Genomic DNA, 20,454 nt, shown 5'->3' with positions numbered 1-20,454 from the left:
TATATTCATGCATCTTTATTTGAAACAAATATTTTAACACTGGCTGTTTAAAACAAATTTCATTGAAATAGTATTTGTTTGGTTGTGGCATTCTGAACTAAAAGAAAAAGTTTTGGAGAAAAATCATTATCTCAATCCATGTCTAGAATTTGGTTACTTTATATTTTTCTTTTATTGCTGTTCTTTAAGGTTTATTTAATAGAAATTCTTATATGTTGATAATTAAGGCATTTAATTGAAGTAATTATTTGAGAGAATATTAATTGTAGAAAGTATTTGAAGCAAATGAGAGCAAGAGAATAATAGTTCAGTCAGACACCAATCAGGTAGTGTCTCTTATTAAATCCAAATCCACCAAAAGATGAAATGAACAAAAAAAGTGAAATAATTAATCATGCCTATAAACTGAATGATATTTAAAACCTTTGTTAATCAACTGTAACTTATTTATGCTGTTCCCTGGTGGCTATGTGTACTTTTAAGACTAAAAGCATTAATTTTTCACATGCAAAAAAGAAAAATTTGGTGATGCATTCATTGCCTTGGCTAATTATGATATGCTAACATACAAATAACATACATGTCTGTGAAATGAAATGACTGGCATATTGCATGGAGACACTGCTTACCTCCCCTTTTGATTGTAACTATTTGCTTGAGGTTTCATAATATTTGCATGTAATATTACCTAAGAATTATCACATAACCGAAAAGATCTGGGAATTGTTGAAGCACGTTGGGCTGTGGAACTAACTGGGCTAACCATTATACATTTACCTTTTAACAGTAGCTGACGAGACTAAACTCAATACAGTGGATGACCAGAAAGCAGGTAAGAATGGACCGTTAGACTGTTGCCATAGAAACTGTGGTCCAAGGAGCTTATCATAATTTACAGAGCTGCCAATCATATTGCATGTACACATAAATATTCCAGTCTTGCATGGAGGTTTTTATTGTAGAAAATCAAATTGTACAAGAAGAGAAAATTTTGTTAGAAGAAATTTATCACTGTAGTACATCTAAATGGAAATATAAGTTAGTGCTTCGAAAATGGTTAAACAACCTAGATTTTCTTAATTATATTTGTGTAGGAATGTTTTGTCGCAAAATCCTGAAAACATGATCTCTTGGGTAGACTCTTGTTTTTCAGTTATTTCTTTGATGCCTAGGTTAACATCCGAAACAGATTCTCAAAGTAGTGACTTTGATTTGAAGGGTAATAATAGCATAATTGTAAATATATTTTCACTATAGGACATTGTCCAGTAATTGCTATCATTAGTCACTCAGAAAACCTATTTCTTTTTCTAACGCAAGATTTAGCTTGTAGTTGCCTGACATTGAATTAGACTATATAATGCATATGGCTCTTTACCTTAACTTTGTAAACCTATTCAAAAGTTTGTTTTTCTTTTTTTCCCTTCTGTTAACTATTTAGGGCTGGCTTCTAAAATGCTGCCTAAATCAGTGGATTATATTGAATTGGGTTTTGCATTATAGTATATTTTACTCCTTATGTTGTTTTATGAAAATAATTATGTGTAATTAAAGTAATGTGCTTTGTACAATTGAGCATTTATGATTTATTATTATAAGTTTAGAATAATGTTTTAATAATTCTAGACCCAGTATGATATAGTAGTGATCCCACTTGCCACTAATCAGCTTCAGTTCACTTTTTTAACCTATAGTAGTAATTGGTTTTATTGTGCTTGAAAAATGTGTATCCCACGTACATATATAAAGATTATTGTGAACATGGTTGGACTTTTCACATTCTGTAGAGTAAAAGATAGATTTTTTAAATTATAGCCAATAGATCAAAGAATTAACTATAGTGCAAGGCAATGAACCATAACATCAACCCTTATTAAGTAGTTATTTCTTTTGTCAGACATAAAATTCATTGAAATTTTGAAACAGGGCTAAAGAAAAATATTTTTGATAGTTTACATATTAGTTTTTGGAGTTATTAGTGTTCTATTCTTTTAAAAAAGTAACTTCTGGTCCAAGTTAATGTTCATAAAAACCAAACTGAACTGCTGAGATCTAGAACATGAATTTATATACTATGCTATTTAAGGTAAAGTAAGGAAAATACTTCCTTTAACCAGCTCACTACTGCTAAAAAGACAAGAGTAGTTCATTGTGATTAAAAAATAATGATATCCAGATTTTAACTAAAAACATTAAATCACTCACGGTGAGAAGGGAAATTTTTGTTTTTGCTTTATTTTTATTTTTGACATTATTGCTGGTATCCCCATTCCCTCCCCACTTTGCCCACATCCATTCAGTCCCCGACCCCCCTTCTCTCTGGCTGTCACCACACTGGTGTCTGTGTCCATGGGTCATGCATATATGTTCTTGGACTAATCTTTTCACCTTCTTTCTTCCAGTTCTCCCTCCTCCCTCCCCTCTCACCGCTGTCAGTCTGTGCCAGGTATCCATGCCTCTATGTCTGTTTTATTTGTCAGTTTATTTTGTTCATTAGATTTTATAATCTAATTGGATTGAATGTTTATGGTGTTTTAACATCCTCAATATGAAGAACAATTTTTTTTTTCACTATTCGCAATCTATTCTACCAAATTAAATTGGAAAAATTTGGGACAAAAAATTATTACGTAGACACCAAATTTTCAGTTTTTGTTCTTTCTTTACTTCATTTGAATTGTTAAGATTATAATGATTTAACATTTTAATGCAAAGTGTTTTGGTAGAATCATAGTAGCATTTTAGCATAGATTGTCTATCTAGCCATAAGCCTTTCATAAAAGAAATTGAATTACATTTCCCTTTGTCCTTGCAAAAGACATATCCTCTATTTTTATTTTTTTCAGCAAGAGGGGTAGAGTAGAAAACTATACATAGAGAAAATAGAATGATTATGATTTTCATTTAATTCATGGATTTAGAGGTCTTTTCTGATATTTGGGGGTAAATTTACTTTCTGAAAGAAAAGAGAACAGGAATAAGAAGAGAATTGGTTTTTAGCAGTTTAATCCATGAATATAAAAAAAATAAACAGTCCCGGCTGGTGTGGCTCAGTAGATTGAGTGCTGACCTGCCAACCAAAGGGTCACCAGTTTGATGCCCAGCCAGGGCACATGCCTGGGTCGCGGGCCAGGTCCCCCACTTGGGAGCAACCACACATTGATGTTATTCTCCCTCTTTTCTCCCTCCCTTTCCCTCTCTCTAAAAATAAATAAATAAATAATATATTTTTTAAAAAGTATCCTTATGACCAAAAAGATTTACATAAAGAACTTTAAGATATCGTTTCAAAATTACAAGATATTGATTTTTGTGTGTAGGTACAACTAATTTCTTTGTGCATACTTTAGTAGAGAACCAGATTTACAATTTTTCTTATTTGTAGATGTTGAGTTGTTGATGTTATGGATCTCAGTACCCATCACTCAGGAATCTTAATATATTACTTAACAAAACTTTTGTTCAAGTTTCTTAGACAAATATTGATGTGCTCTGTAGACCAGACCATCTCTGTAGCAATAGCTTAATTTTGCTGTAGCATGAAAGCAGCCATAGAATATGTATAAACAGTCAGCATGACCGTGTTTGAAAAAAATGTTCCAGATTTGGCCCAAGGTTTGCCGATCCTTGTTATAGATTCATAAATTGTAGATGTTTTATTCTGAAAATTTTCAATCATATATAAATAGAGACAGTAGTTCTTTGATCTATTACATACCCAGTACCCAACATTCATAATTATTAACATTTTGCCAAAATATTATTCTACAATGTAAGCTCTGAATTACACTTACAAAATATCTATTACTTGTTTAGTCATACTTTTCATTGTTTTTCTTCCCAGATGTGCCTGCATTTATGCATTTTAATAAATACATGTATTTATATACACATATACATATATGTATAAATATATGTATAAATATGTATAAATATACAAACATTTATTTTAACAAATACGCATGCCATTTTGGAAATCCATTATTAAAGTTTTTAGTGCTCTGAGTACATAAAGTAAAATTTCAGCTAACTTCATAAAGAAAAGCTAAAAACGCATAGTTTGTTTGATAATCTTTACTAGAAGCATGAAATATTTATTGTAGATAGCAAAGATAGACAGCCATTCAGAATAAATATACACATACATACATATACAGAGGTGAGCAAAAATAGATTTACAGTTGTGAGCACGCAAAGTAGAGTTCATTCTTGTTGAGTTAATAAAGCTATTGTAATAATCATAACCTGCATGGCAACTGTAAACCTACTTTTGCCAACAGCAGTATACATACACATCCTTTATTAATGCCTTATCAAAATTGATAGGCATGATTTATTCAGAAAAAGATCTTCCCAATGCGAATTCTAGGACATACAGAGGTAGCTGCCCCTGACAAGAAACAATCTTTCCCCATTCTCTTTGATTTTATTGATTTCTAACTTTTTGTTCAGTTATTTGGAACAAAATTTATCTTCCTTCCTGTGACATGACTTTTATGAGTATTTAGAAGATGAACTTTCAAAAGTTAATAGTGCTATCAAGAGAAAAAAATATTGATCATCCTGGAAAGAAGTAGTTTATGTGAATTTTTTGTCATAACATAATTATATATATGCAAGCCTGCATTGAGAAGGTTAAATAAATTATCTTTTTCTGCCATGCACAATAACTTATGGAATATTATTTCTTCATTGGAATCATCTGTCTTTCTCCCTGTATTACATTTGTAACATTCTAACTTAAAACTGCTACCTCATTGTGAAATTAGGTGAAAGATGTAATGTCAATGAGTCTTAAAAGACAATTGTCGTTTTAACTACCTCAAGTTATTTTTATTTTGTTTCATGTTCTGACCCAGGGAAAGCCCATGTCATAACCACATGTCTTTAGGTAGTAACACACAAGGCTGCTCCTTAATCATTGCTCAACATATGGGCTGATGATCCCATCTACAGACATACTATCTAGTGTCTCCTACCCTTCTGTAGTTTTGCATGTGTCTTTTTACCAGTATAAGTGAAGAACTAGTTCTATAACTTGAGTTGCCCAGGTAGTAGTAGAGGCTAAATTTGTCTAGTTTTGAGCCCCAGGTCAGACAGTGATGGATGATACTGTCTTACCTAGGTAAAGAAATCTGTTTTGATTGCCATCTAAAGCTTGGTATGCTATTGGTTTTATGTCAAACCTTTCTGCCCCAGATCCTTAAGAAATAAAGCCAAATTTTTAATTCCCTGCTATCTCACTGATAATTTTTTTTTTATTTTATTATTTTTTTTTTTTTGGTGATTGTTAAGTCTTCTTCCATTTATTACTTGTTTCTCAAGCACATATTATTCCCAGGCCCGGAGGTTTGAGTCCTCTTGTCAGCTCTTTAGTCTCTCCTCCTCTGCCTCTCTCTAGAGAGAGCCCTGATGTAATCATTTGTTTCTGTTCAAATCTTGTATTGCTTTTTCCATAGGATGCTGATATTGCCCAGAATTAGATTTCTGCTTGGTGTCAAGGTGCCCTGATGGCACTGGTTTTCTCTGATGGCCTTTCGTTTTCTCTTTACTTATGAGTTGCGTGAACCCTCACTATCACGAGGAAGAGATTTGATAAAGCACCTTGATATGAAAGTTTAACTTATATTAGAAGTAATTTTGAACTGTCAAAAGCTGATTTCAGTTAGGTTAAAAAGCTTACTCTTGATTGCTTACCTTAGCCTTCTCGTTATTTCTGATCTGTAAGTGAGTTTCTGTGTTATTCTGGTTCTTTTAGATTATTTGCATAACTTGGAGCAAATAATTTAACAAAAACTTTATTTGTTGGGTTAAAAATAGAAACATACAACTCGAAGGTTAAAGTTTTTCCTAGTGAAAATAAAGAAATTAGACAAAATTTAAATATATTTGGGAAAAATAAAAACTAGTTATTTTTTATACCTTTCATCTATTTATGTCCCTGATTTTTTCCATAGTTCTTAAATGTTCAGGAATATAAATCTCATCACTAATTTTAACTAACATTTTGTTTTTGTAAACCTCCAAGGTTCCCTCAGCAGAGATGTGGGACCTTCCCTGGGTCTAAAGAAGTCAAGCTCCTTAGAAAGTCTGCAGACAGCAGTTGCTGAGGTGACTTTGAATGGGGATATTCCTTTCCATCGCCCACGGCCAAGGATAATCAGAGGAAGGGGGTGCAACGAGAGCTTCAGAGCTGCCATCGACAAGTCTTACGATAAGCCTGCTGCGGATGACGATGATGAAGGCATGGAAACATGTAGGTTTATAATATTGGAAAGAATAACAGGTACAAACAGGTGTATAAAGCTGCACTTTTAAAGTGTACTTCAGGGGACCCTGGGGCTTCCCAGTACCCTTTACACTATTTTCATAATAATAATACATTATTTCCCTTTTTACTCTCATTCTCTCACAAATACACAGTGGGGTTTTCTAGAGGCAACATGTCATATGATATTGCAATAGACTGAATGCAGAGCAGATAGAGAAATCTGTCTTTTTAGCCAGGTTTTAGAGATTTGCGAAAATACAAAACAGTGTCATTGTTTTCACTAATTATTTTTGGAAAATGCAGTTATTTTTTGTAAAAATAATTTCTGTTAACATGAAATTTATTTTTATGAAAAGTAATTGATGTTTTTAGACTTTTTCAGTTTTAATTCAGTAACTGTTGTTAGATATAATCCACATACTGTTTTTATTTTGAGTTCTTGATAATTTTTAGGAGCATAAAGGTATTCTGAGACCAAAATGCTTGAAAACCACTGGTATATAGTATATGTATAATGTGATGTCTCCCATGACTATATGTTGTAATTTCTGATTTTGAAAACATATTTTGTCTTGTTTTTATGAATTACTCTTGCTTTCCTTGAATTGAGCTAGCAAGTTATGTTTGTGTGTATATATTTCCAAATTTCAAAATATTTTAAGCCAAAATAATTTAAAGTCAAAGGTTAATATGAATGAGCAGTATTATTTTCCATGGTATATTGAGAAAAAATTAACATTTATAAATACGTCAAATGTATACTTCAGGGAGTTATCTATTAAACAAATAGTATAAATGTAACCATTCAATTTAAAAATAAGAAAAAAAATCTCTACAAGTCTATTTACTTAGAAGAGAAAGGGCTTAGGAGTTCTAATAGTAAAAACTGTTGATTAGCTTATATTGTTCATAACTACTAATTTACATTTTAGTTTTTTAACTTCAAATGTGACTCTATTTAACTGTTGTAAGAAAAGTTGGAGGTACGGCAGCTTGAAGTTAAAGCAGAGACCTGAGATAACTGAAGTGGATTGTAAATTAATTGCTATTTAACTTTTGGGTGTACCGTTTCTCTCACACATGAGGAAGATTATGGTGAGAAAGAAGAGTTTTAAATCAGAGTCACAATCTGAGGAAATTTTATGCAAAATTATATAATTTTTGCCTGTTGCAATATGTGTTTGGGAAGATGAATATTGCTGCCATAGTGTAACATGCATAGCAAAACTTAGAAGATCGCTGCCCCTCCTCCCCCTCCCAGTTCTCTGTCTAAATCTGGACAGTTTTTTCACTTCACCCAGCCAGTGATTTTAAATATACACAGCCCATTCTTGCCAGATGAAGAACATATTTTCCATTTTTGCTGCCAAGCCTGGTCTCCAAGATCCTGAGTCATATTTTCAACCTTCTTGCGTTTTCTCCTGTTGTACCTGGGGTTCCTGGCTATCCTAATGGATTGGACTTGTGCAGCCCTTCTTGGGTGGAACCCTGTTACTTATAGACATTGCCTCTGTCCGTCCTGGGTGTGTGTATAGTAATAGGTATACCTGGCCCCTCAGGATTTATTTTTTAAGCATCTACAATTTATGATGCTTTTGAAACTGTTCCTGTTAAAATGTTATTTAAATTCCCTTATAAAATGCAGTGTTTTCCACATAAAATACTCATTTCAGACGTAACAGGGGATGGAATCCTTACTGATATGGGACATGTTCTTAATTCTATAGGAACAAGCCTCCAGAACTTCCCACCAATGTGGACATCTAACTTTGTCCCTATGTGAGCTTAGTTTCCTTTTTAAATAGGAAATAATAGATATAAGAATATTATATTAAAACTTATTCATCCAACTATCATCAAGACAAAACAAACAGACAAACAAACCAGCAGATAGGCTAATCACAGTCTGTAAGCCAGAAGTAAAGTTCCGGACAGGAACTGGCAGTGACTCATGACACAGGCACTCCAGCTACAGCGTACTGTGTTTTCCAAAGTCCTGGTTTTATGTCTTTTTCAAACCAGTCTGCTGAACTTCTGGCGGCAAATGAAAAGCAACTGTTAAACATTTCAAATATTTGCAATTTGAATTGTTGAAATTTAATGAGTAGACTGGAGCAAACACTGACCTGCAGTTTTGCATCCTAGTCCACATTTTTCTAACCAGTTTGGAATGTTGGTCAAACTACTTAAAATCCTTGAACTTTAATTTTCTCATTTGTAAAGTGAAGATTTGGATAACTAGGTCAGTGATTTTCAGATTGTGTATGGTGACATCTGCCCAGGAGGGACGCTCCGAGATTGAGGGGGTCAGAAGCAGGTAGGAGGCTGAGCCGTGGGCAGACTCTGCAAAGGTGCTGCCTATCCCCACCCCCACCCCCCCACTTGCCTCCACTGCTCTGCCTTGCAGTTGTGGGTTTTTTAATCGCTTTAAGTACACTGTGGTTCTTTGTAAATTTTAATTTTAATAAAATATGGTTTGCTGCTATTCATAAAAAACTTGAAAAGCTCTAATTTTGATGATTTCTGAGGTCCCTTCTAGTTTTCACATTCCATGATTCTCTTTGTACCTGTTTAATTACCTCCCTAAATCCTGCCTGCTGTCCTCGCTCACCTCTGTACGGTCCATGAAGGAAACACTTCATGTCTGCTTTATTCCTGCAGAACCAAACCCAGGACTTGGTGAATGATAGGATTCAGTGACTATTTGTTATATCAATAAGTGAGCTCCTCCCTGCTAGCTCCATTGTATGCCCAAGAGAGATGGGGAGAGAGACACTTAAGAATATGCAGTTAGTGGGATGGTTGTGGTGTTTGCTCTCCTTTTTCATCTCCCACTCTGCACCTGCATGTACTAGATCTCAATACCTAAGCAAACTTTGTTTTTCTAGTAGGTATATACATATATTATATGTCATCTGTCACATATATACTGTACATATATATATATATTCTGTCAAGTCTTGGGTTATTTCTTTTGATCATTAGAAGGTCACCTTTGCATGTGACTAGTAACAAAGAGGTGATTTCTGGCCCTAGTCACGAGGAAGAAGTCAGCCCAGTTAGCCCTTCCTTTAGTTTTCTCAGCACCATCCTGCTCAGAGTCTGGCCTGTGGATCCTCCTGCGCACTTGCTGTCACTGCGCCTTCCCTGAGTCTGCGTTCTCATGGCCAGTCGTGCTCCTGCCTCCTTGCCTTCCAGCTCCAGCCCTCCCTGTGTGTCTGGCATCCTGCCATTGTCTGCGCTCTGTGGGACTAGGGCTGGTGGTGCTTTCTTGTCTGTGGTATGCCTCTGCTGCAGGCGCCTGCTGAAATGCAAATGCCAGGTCACTGCTGACCGTGGCTTTGAAAAGAGGACCATTGTTTAGCAGACCATTCTTTTTGTCATCCATGACATTGTAAGGATGCATTTAGTGCTCCCTAAAAATGCTGGGGTGGGGAGGGGGCTGTTGTTGAAAAGCTGCATAAGGAAGGAGCCCAGGATGGTGGTGGTGACAGACTTATCTGTTTTCTCTCCTCACTGAGCCAGTTTCACCTTAGGGACCAGCACCTTGGTTGCTCTTGTCACTTGGGTTGAGCACCTCCCCAGTGGCTCTACTTCCCGGCTCTAAATGGGCTTGCCGCTTCTCAGTGGTGTTGAAATCACGACATTGGCACACTCTGGGGGCAAGAACCTGGGCCAGGTCCATGTGATATCTGGTACCTGTCATCTTTGGTAACACTTATGTTCTTCCCGTGGAGACGGCAGAAGCCAGCATTTTTGTCTCATTTAATCCACCTGGCCTCTTCATGTTGTGTGTCTGTCTGGATCAAGATGGAGCTTTGTGCCCATTATCTCCAAGGTCCTACCTGTGTTTGACAGGTCAGGGCATCTACAATCTGCTCCTTCTTCTATGCAAATTACATACATACCCTGCCTGACTCTCAGCAAGTGGCTTCTACATCCCCCCATAATCAGTTTCTGTTGCTACTAAGAAAATGCATGCAGTAATATTTTTGTTTTCTTCTTGAAAAATATTTAGTTCCACTTTTTTCTCAATTAAAAGATGCCTCGTTATAAGCCTTACTATCAGTTCAGTAACAGCTTTTTATTGCGGTCAGGGAGGAGAAACACAGCAAAACCAAATGCTGTCCTATTAATTGTACCTATTAATTTTAAGGTATATGTAGTTTAGAATTTTAAATGTGAAAACCCATACAACTTGAAAACATAAAGACAAATTGCTTTTGAGTAGCCTGACTACTTTTATTTGGTACTTTTATTAGGAGATAAGAAAGCAGCATAGCAGTATGAGATTTCAGAAACTAAATTTATGTTAGTAAGTAGCTAATATGAGAGCTTCCGGGGGAATTATTGTTTGTTTTATTACCTGCAAAGCAGCTATTGCATTTTTATCTCAGATTTTCTTCTCGGCATTCTGCACACTTCTGGCCACCTTTCATTACTACCTATCTGAGCGAAAATAATGTAAGCGAAGTCTAATTTTATCTTAAGCAGAACCCTTTGATTAAAGCAACTATGTGAAAGAACTCAGGACATGGGTATCAAAGTCAAAGAAGTTGGTAAAAATTTTTCTATTTGGTTAGTGTTCTAATGGATAAATAGATATTGATCTATAAAAACATTTGTTTTCCCTGAAACCTATTTTATCTTTTTATGCCAATTTGTATACTTCAGTATCACCTGCACTTTTAAGAAAAGCAGCTTTGATTAATTTTACAAAGTTTCTGAATGCAGTATATAGATGACATTCCTTTTGCTGAAGCCAAAAAGTTCAAAGAAAAGTCACACATGAAGTGTTTGAATTTAAGACTTCTCATTTTAACCATTTTCTTGATAAGAAAAAGGTATTTAAATAGTTGACCAAAGTCTTGCTTAGGAACTGAATTATAGAATGCATACCTTCTGATTCTTAGTCCTGTGATTTTTCTAGAATATTAAACTTTCAAATGGGAAAGCCCATTACACTAAAATCACTTTAAACTATGTAATTGTGTTTGAATGAGTATGGTACCTGCAGTCTGATATTTAGCCTAGGGTGGTTCAACCCAGTGGATAAACTGACACTGAGAAGCAGTGTAGTTAAGTGCCACTGCAGGACGCAGGTCACCATGACACCAGAGGGCTCTCAACCTACTCAACCTCTGAAATTAGAGTGGACAGGCAGGTAAGGAGGGAAGGCTTCCCAGAAAGTGGTATTGGCTGAGCTGAGTGATCTTCAACAGGGAGCATGGGGAGTGTATGGAACATAGGGAATGGGATAATCTCTGCACTGTTGTAGTTCTGTTGGGTTGATGGGTATAGTGCAGGTGCAGGCAAAGTGAGGACAGGATTTAAGATGTAGACAGAGAACAGATCACTGGCAGCAGTAGTTTAAATTATTTGTATTTTATACCAAGGGCCTTAAAGAGCGTTTGAAGAATTTCAAGTAAAGTGATATGATTGTTGGGGCCCTGAGATTTAGGTTGGGTTATCAAGGATGGGTGGTGGCAAGAAGATCAGTTAAATGCTAGTAATGCAGTGATCCAGGTGAGTGATGATGTTTGGCAATGCCAAAGGAAAGGAAGAAACTGCATTTACATGCTTAGCAACTTACACATAAAGATGGATGATGATGATGTGATTCTCCTCATTAGCACTTCCAGGCTCAGAAACTTAGAGTCGCCATCTTAATGTGTAATCACTCCATTACCAAACTTTCTTAATCTTTCCCCATAAAATATCCTAATTTCAATACTTCTGTCCATCTAGCCCAAGTTTTCAGTATTTGATATCTGAGGTTATTGCTAGGATCTCCTAACTGACCATACGTACTGTCTGTAGATTTGCTGAGGAAGCTCCGTCATCACCTTCTCATCCTCACAGTCCTGAGGTCCCACACACACTCGTGCCCAGACTGTGCACTCTTGATGAAGGGCGTCTCCTTACTGCCCTGCAGGTGTGCATGACACTGTGTTCCTTCTTCAAGGGACTTTTCTCTGAACAACCTAGTTTTCCCTTGACTTTCTAAAGCCCTAATTGATTATATAGAATGTTTTGAGACTTATTAGTATAAAGCATTTTTTTAACATCAAGAAATTTTTGTGTGTGCCCCAATATGGATTGCGTGGTATGGGCCTTAAGAGTACCAGCCTTGGGGAATTAGTCATTTTGAATTCTTAGTAAATATCAAACTAGGGCATTGCTAACCATTCACTGTTTTTTAATCACATTTACAAATTTTTGTTTTCGTTTTTCATTTAAAAATCATAGCTGTGGCCTGTAATTTCATATATTGTTAAAACATACATTCAACACCAAGCTCACTCCTCGATTAAAATAAAATTTTGGTGGCAGTTTCAACAGCAGGGTTATTGTTAATGCTACCATTTTATGTAACCAGTCCATTCTATTTGTTGAAAGGAAAGCTTCAGCTTCAATATACATTGTCCCCGTGGACTAGAAACAGTATCCATTACAGACCATCATTGACTATAAAAATCAGGTGGACACTGAAGGCAAATGTGCAAGGGTTCAGAAAGTTGAGGCTGTGCGCTCATTGCACACGTTCTGCAGCGCTCTCTTGGGAAAGGTGGGCTAATGAAGGTGACATTCTGCCAATATCTTCTGGATCATTTTACCTGCTTCACTTGGAGGGAGGATTAGAGAGAAGTTTCAAATGTAGAGTAGAAGTGAAGAATGCTTTTTGGTATTAAGTGTTAATTATTTGGGTGAGTGGTCTTATTGTTTTTATACTCCCACCCCAACATAAACCGAGATGTTTTATTTCTTTAATGAAATAAACATGCTTTTTAGAATAGACTGTCTTAGGAATCATCTTTCTGAACTTTCCTCCAACTGCTGAAACCTCTTCTATAGTAACACTGATAAATTTAACCTGATTCTTTCACATCTTTTTCTCCTTTTGTGTCCATACTCTTGGTTCTTCAGTTATTATTTTTAATTCTTCGTATTTCCTGCCTGCTTTGTATGTGTGGATTCTTTTTTAAAAGTGTTCTGAAAAAACTTAGCTTTTCCATTGCCAGGAGCTCTTCACTCTAATGTTAAAAGTCAGAGTCCAGAAAAGCAGATCCTGTTATTCGATACCATCTGTATCGCTAGCTGTTCATTTCCAACATCTTTCTTCCTTTTCCAAAGTCAAATATTCAACAAAAATAAGAAACAAAAATGGTATTTATGTTGCCACAGTTCTCAAATTCTACATAGGACTTTACATTGCCTGAAAGTCCAGTCCTCACTTATTTTTATTACATTGTATTTTACTTAACATTAATCAGTAGAAATTGGTAGTAGTCAGTGTATTTGCTAAGTCTAGTGAAATTTTCCATTACTGATGTCTTGTTTTAACTTATTTTGTTTTGTTTTATGAAGATAGATTTTAAAGACTGAGTCATCCTGTGTGCAATTATTATGTTTAATTCTTTGTCTTCCAAAGTTAATTATAAGTTACTGAAGAATATTTGTTTCTATCATTAGGTATTTCTAATACTGGGGATAATTCTATATAAATAGGAAGCAATAAAGGATAGTTTTTCACATGGTTGGCTCTTTGTTCAATCACTCTGTTATTCACTCAACAAATATTTAATGATCCTTGTTTGGGCTGTGCCTGCAGAGGCAAATCTTTGTTTACTGGTGAATAAGAAGTAATATCATTTTTCTTTTGTACTACTCTGTTTACGCATTGGACAATTCATTTAATTTTAGTAACAAGCCTGAAAAAATTCTTTAATGATAACAAAATTGTCAGAGCTGCCTAGAGTGACAACCTCTGTTAACTCTTACACTCGTGATAAATAGCAGTTTAGATATTTCACAGTCATTCTAAAGTTTGATTTATACAATGTACTTACTAAAATGCTTTTAGATGTATTTAATAGAAAATTCAACTCAGATCACCTCAAACCATTAAAAATACAGTCTTATATAACTGAACTTTAGAGTTAGTTTGGCAGTTTCAGGGATTATTGACCCCACGACCTTAGTATTGTTTTCAAAGACTCAACATTTTTCTCCCCCTTTGGCTGCACTGCCCATGATCCAGAGGGAACTGCAGTACTTAGAGGCATTTTTTAGTCCTTCCTTGTTCGTGACCAACAGAAGGAAGCGAGCCATTTTCCTAAGCATGGAATATGTCCATTCAAGTTAATGGGGTCATTTTGGGACTAATAACATTGGACTAATAAATCAATAAATCAGCAGGGTTTACATAAACCCATAGGTTTATGTAAATTTAATAATAAATTTATGCCTTGGAGCTAGATTGCATTCTGAACACAATCAGTTTCATTAGGAAGAAGAAAGGGAGACATGGATTTCGGATGAGCACCCAGCAGAAATCAACAGTAACATTGCTTCTCAATAGGGAAAAAAAAGACCAATGAACATGTGGCTTTGAGTCAACTTTTGACAATAGAACGTTTCTGATGATTAGATAGAAATATTTATTTATGACATAAGGTACAGAACTTTGAGATTAAAATTGAAACCAGAGTCATTTTCTCCATGATCATTAACATATAAGTGCCCAATTTTTTCCAGACTTATTGGTGACTCAGTTTTAACAAGATACCTTGCAGAATTGAGTGGCATAATTTGTAACTTGGACTAGAATTTTAATTGAACTTTATTTGCATTTGTTGAAAACATGGTAATTAGGTATGTCTTAATTGTAGAATGACTATGCTAAATTAAAGAGAAATAAGCAGCTTCAATTATACCTTCTTTAAAAAGAGAAACTTGAGAGTATCTATCTTTATAGGCAGTCGCATGGTAAAATAGCTGAAAGTTGAGTGCATAGATGGTTAAAATAGGCATAAATATTCAGTGAAAATAGAAATTTCTATTTAGAAGGAGAGAACCATCTTTCTTTGTATAGGCTGTCTGCAAAAGGAAACTGAATAATCTGTAAAGATGAGTCAAAATAAAGAGAAAAAATGTAAAATTTATAGATCATTTAAAATAGTAAATTAGGTTTACGATTAGTTCTTGCACTGTTGTAATTTACTGTGTGAACACAATAGATCAAGCCATTTGCTACTAAATATATTCCCAGTACTTTTCTTACTTGAAAAATTATGTATATTTTTATTTTATTATTTTATTTTGGGTCTGTTATTTTATTAGTTTTGAGTTGTGACTTATTATAAGTTAGTATTAAATGTACAAAGATGGTTTTAAAACTTTAAAAATAATCTTACCAGTATATCAGTGACCTTGAGTATATATATGTTAAAATTAACTATGTGTAACCAATTTATTTTAAGTTTTAAAAACCACAGTAATTCTGCATAGGGATGGGGTAACATGAGATATTCTTATTTTTCCCTGTCAGATAATTTTAGAGCTTGAAACATATATAATGTCATACTTCAAAAGAACATCTTATGTTTGTACATATGAAGCTACATATTGCTAAATATTTTTAATTAGTTGGCATCAAAAGGATTAGTGAGATCAGTGCACCCCCAAAAGAATTTCTGTGATAATGCATTATCTAAATTAGAATGTTCAAAATAAGCATAAAGAATTCTCAGATATGCAAGTATCATGTTAAATAGTCTACTTGCTTGGGGCAGGAATCTGAGCTAGGATTTTTTATTTTATAAAATGAGTTTAAAAAACCCAAAGTTAATAAATGATTTAATACTGATTTTCTCTGTTTCACCCAAGTTAGAAAATAAGTGGTATTACATACACCAGAAAATTATTGTGAATATGAAAAGAATTGGCAACAAATGTGACTTCAGTATTAGTTAGTTGTGAAGACTTTGCCTTTATTCTGTTACCGAGCCAAGAGCAGACATATGCCCTTTGTACTTCTGCCAACTATCAGGCAGAGGACGCAGACTGTCGACACTGCCATTCATGAGTTATGGTGATGGCTGCCGTGGAAGACAAAGTCATTTACATGTACTGGGCTCGTGTTTTTGTTTATAGTTTCAGACATTTGAAGAGGGTTCTGTAATCTACTAGACAATACATACAACACTAGTAATAATAATAGCATAAAAATACATCAGAAACTGTTGAGGGTCAAACCAAGTCCAGTTGACCCTTGAACAACACGGGCTTCAATTGCGTAGGTCCACTTAGTTGTGGACATTTTTCAATAAACACAGTACAATAAGTGTATTTTCTCTTACGATTTTCTTAATGACATTTTCTTCCCTCTAGTTTACTGTGGTTAAGTTTTGGGGTAGTTAAAAGTTATATGTGGATTTTTGATTGAATGGAGGTCACGCTTTTAAATTCTGTATTGTTCAAGGGCCTTCCTGGTGTTACTGCTGTTGGGGGATGGCTGGTTTTCTCAGGCTTTATTAGAGGAGAGTAGGCATTGTTCTGAAGCTAGAGAAATAGTGCTACCCAGGATCAGATAAATGCTTGTTTTGGTGGGATAAAGTCATGTGGCAGGTTTACCTGTAATCTTTTAACTTAAACAGCCGTTTATGAGCAGCTGCGGTTTTCCCGGCACTCCTCATTTTAGAAGCTTGGAGAATGGGAGGCAGGCATATGAGAAGGACAATAAAATAAGTTTGTACAGAGAGCTATGGAAGTTTTGCATTTTGGAAATTTTAATAAATCCACCAGCATCCATCTGTTTAATTTGAGTATGCCAACAAACATAGGTTTCTAGCTCCTGAGAACTTTTGAGAATTGTTTTATACTGATTTGGCCAATTACCTCAAAGTTGAGGCCACACTTGTTTCCCAAATGGTTGAGGGAAGTGCTTGTCAATCAGAGCACAGCCATGCCAAGGGTATTGACAAGATGCTGCAGCCCTGTCAAAGCTGTATTTACATTCTCTTTGAGAGCTGTCATTTGAAAAGGCTTCACATAATTAGCAAGCCCTTGGGACAGTATGCTAGGGACAGTCTTTCCCTGGTTTGTGTGGACCACAAAAAATTATAGCCTTAGCTCAGCATTTATTTGCAAGGCCACAGTTTTTCACTAGCAGAGGCCATCTAAACATTGTAACTGGCATCCCCTAACAAACCTGCACAGCGCCCCTCTATATGCTGGGAGACGAGAGTGGCTCACAGTTGGATTGCTCAGTACAGAGGGAGGTCAGTATTCCGAAGTCACTTCCACGGTTGCTAGCCTATCCTAGAGCCACTGCACATTTGACGTAGCTTCTTGAGTGAGTTCAGAAGTGTGAGCCATGAGTCACAGCCTTTGGTGACCACACAGGATTGACAACATGTTTTTGAAATGTATTTCTCACTGCTGTGATTATCTTCTGGGCAGATCGTAAATGATTGGGTGACAGATTACTGACATACATGCTGTGTGAAGCATGGAATCTAGCAATCATGAACAGAGTTAACCAAAAACGCATGAATGTCTTGCTGAAGTACAATTGTACAAGATGTAATATAGAAAGATTGCCAGACTGGGAGTGTACTGGCCCCAAATCTTCCTGTTTCCACAGCATTTAGTGGAAGAAGTTGATCTAAATGACCTCCAGAGTATCATCTGGATTTAGACTTAGTGATGTTTTTACTGTTTGCTGCACCTAGGGTATGACCCGCTGGAATGGGAAATATGTTGGTTCATGTTTTTAACCAAATGTGTCAACAAAGAGAATTCCACGCCTTTTTTTTTTTTTAGTATTATGGAAAATAGCTAACAATAAAAATAAAATGTATTACTTGGCTGTAGTCATATCATCATTTCATAATCTCTTCTCAGATGTTTGAGGGGTTAGTAGCAGAACACTAAGATATTGAGTTCGTTTTAATATGTCTTATTATACTCAGGATGTTTTGTATTACTAATCTAGGTGCCCTTTGTTTGTAGAGAGGCAACACTGAATCTCACTTGAGCTATGTTAACTTGATTTAGAGGTCTGTTCTTTGTGAAAGATTGGGAAGAGGCCTAACTGTTCTATTTGGTTCTATATTAGAAACTTAATACTACTGATTCATACTTTATTTGATGATGAGGAAAAATAGATGACCTCAGAATTTTAAGGGTATAACTCAGAGCCCCAAACCTTAGGCAATTAATCTCAGAAAAAATTTTACGAGACTGGCTGATAATATGTACATCTATTACTTCCCACTTAGTATAGAAATTCTGAAAGTTTTTTTTTTTTTTGGTAGGTGGAAACCCACTCTATTTACTTGACATTCTTTCAAATGCAGATATTTTGGGGTATTGGAACATATGCTTATGAAATATTGGTTGAAAGGATGGAATCTCGTTATTACTAAGTAGAGCTCTTATCTGCGAAGTTCAGAGAAGTATAAGATTATTGAATGACACATTTTCATGACCCCATCCACCTCTATGTACCAGCCATTGTGTAGCCTGCCATGCAAAGTGATTTAGGATTAGAACATATAGTTTCCATTTGCTTATGATGTTGACCTTACTTAATGGCAATATAAAGAAAAGTTATAGAGGCTGTGAAGATGCAGTATTCTGTGTGCGGAAATAATAAATGGGCACATTTGGGAGCCTGAGGAAAGGAATCCTTGTGCTACATTGGTGTGCTAACTAGAGAATGGCATAATTTAACACATTAATGAGGGGCCAAAGTGGCTTCACTTCAACTTTGCCTTGGAGGAGGGGAAGCACTAGGGGAGGGGTGGCATTTTTTTTTTTTTTCCATTTTGCAAATATAGTGGACAGAACCCTTACGAGTCTGTGCTGTGAAGAGGGCCAGCTAGTTGCCACAGCAAAATATGCTCTGTGTCAAGGAGGCTGTTACCCTGGGGGAATGAGCACCAGGCTGGGAAGCTGCTTCTCTGTCTGTCGGCACATCATCTTCACATAGGAATGCACTTGCATAGTAATCACCCACATTACATAGTGTGTTAACTCCACACAAAAGTAAACAGCATTGCAACCCATGTAATGGCAGAACCTAACAGGAGAAAATGTGGGGAAATAAAATTCTCACATATATTTTAGATTTCTTATTTTTGTTCCTTTGGTTCACTGTATTCCTTATCTGTTTATTTTACTTTGTTTTGTTTGTTTTTTTCTCCTTCCAAGTGGAAGAAGACACAGAAGAAAGCTCAAGATCAGGGAGAGAGTCTGTGTCCACAGCCAGTGACCAGCCTTCACATTCTCTGGACAGACAAATGAATGGGAACCAAGAGAAAGGAGATAAGACTAATAGGAGAAAGGATAAAACTGGAAAAGAGAAGAAGAAAGATAGAGATAAGGAAAAAGATAAAATGAAAGCCAAGAAGGGAATGCTGAAGGGCCTGGGAGATATGTTCAGGTAAGTTTTTATCAACCCAAACCAGATCGTTCCTCAACATATGTTACGAGGCTAATAAAAAATACTAAAAGCACAGATTTGAAAACATTTTTGAGGTCAACCAAAATTCTTTTCTGATTTCCAGTCTTAGCTACTTCATTTTTACATTCTTAAGGGTTTCACTTTAATTTTTTAGACCTTTTTAGCAGCCTTAAAGATGATACCTTGGCAACCATGGAAATGACAGTTAAGAGGAAGGTGAGCCAAGTCTGTATCTTAGCTATGCCTAAGAGTAACAGCCCAACTGAGACAAAGGGCTGTTAAAGCAGTGTTTGTTCTTTTGTGAGTGTGAACAATTGTTCATTATTTAAATTTAACATAATTCAAGTTAGCATCAGCCTTTCAAGTTTCATTAATAAAAATTCTAATAAAAAATTCTACAAAGAGAGCTTCAGTTAAGCTATGTTGATTCATTTAATATATGTTACTTAAAGCCTATAAAGATTTCATTAAATGTAGTCTCTGGCTGTTTTCTGACAGCAATTTTTGTGTACCTAAATTACATTCCAGGATTACTTAGTGTATCATTCTTTACAAATCATTGTTACACAATAAAAGTGACACGTTGTTAAGAAGTTGCACTGCATCTCTACCATAATTGTTCATCTAAGGTCATTTATAATATTCAGGTATTTAATGTGCGATATAAAGATTACTTGATTGTTCCTAAACATATTATAATGATGGTTTAAATTTGAAAACATACAGCATAGTTACTCAGTTCTTTCCGAAGTAGTTATACTACAATATGAAGCCCTTCCTTTTAACTTTTTAAAATTGAAAATGTAAATGAGATTTTTTGTTTTCTCAGAATTTTTAAATTGGTGATCCTGAGGTTGACCTTAGTAACTCAGGAGTTACAGATATGTCAAGCCTGCAAAGTTGAGGACTCAGGGTCCAGCCTGCAGGCTAT

The 20,454-nt window shown here is 35.4% G+C and overlaps 1 protein-coding gene across 15 annotated transcripts in view; it reads left to right on the top strand.

Annotated features, from left to right (window-relative positions):
• PARD3 (par-3 family cell polarity regulator) overlaps positions 1–20,454 on the top strand; it is an 817,661-nt gene that overhangs the window by 556,182 nt on the left and 241,025 nt on the right. For 7 of the 15 annotated variants that reach the window (XM_090266188.1, XM_090266185.1, XM_090266181.1 and 4 more), the window contains exons 18-20: positions 788–832; positions 6,029–6,256; positions 19,271–19,502. In XM_090266188.1, coding sequence (XP_090122314.1) covers positions 788–832; positions 6,029–6,256; positions 19,271–19,502 — 505 coding nt within the window. Of the gene's footprint in view, positions 1–787; positions 833–6,028; positions 6,287–19,270; positions 19,503–20,454 lie in introns of all 15 variants that reach the window. The other 8 variants (XM_090266179.1, XM_090266183.1, XM_090266178.1 and 5 more) reach the window with 3 other exon arrangements.

The sequence above is a fragment of the Furipterus horrens genome, unplaced genomic scaffold, assembly GCF_987537825.1.
Source record: "Furipterus horrens unplaced genomic scaffold, mFurHor1.1.pri manual_scaffold_2, whole genome shotgun sequence".
NCBI classification, from domain to species: domain Eukaryota; kingdom Metazoa; phylum Chordata; class Mammalia; order Chiroptera; family Furipteridae; genus Furipterus; species Furipterus horrens.
This window is presented reverse-complemented; position numbering and strand designations above follow the sequence as displayed.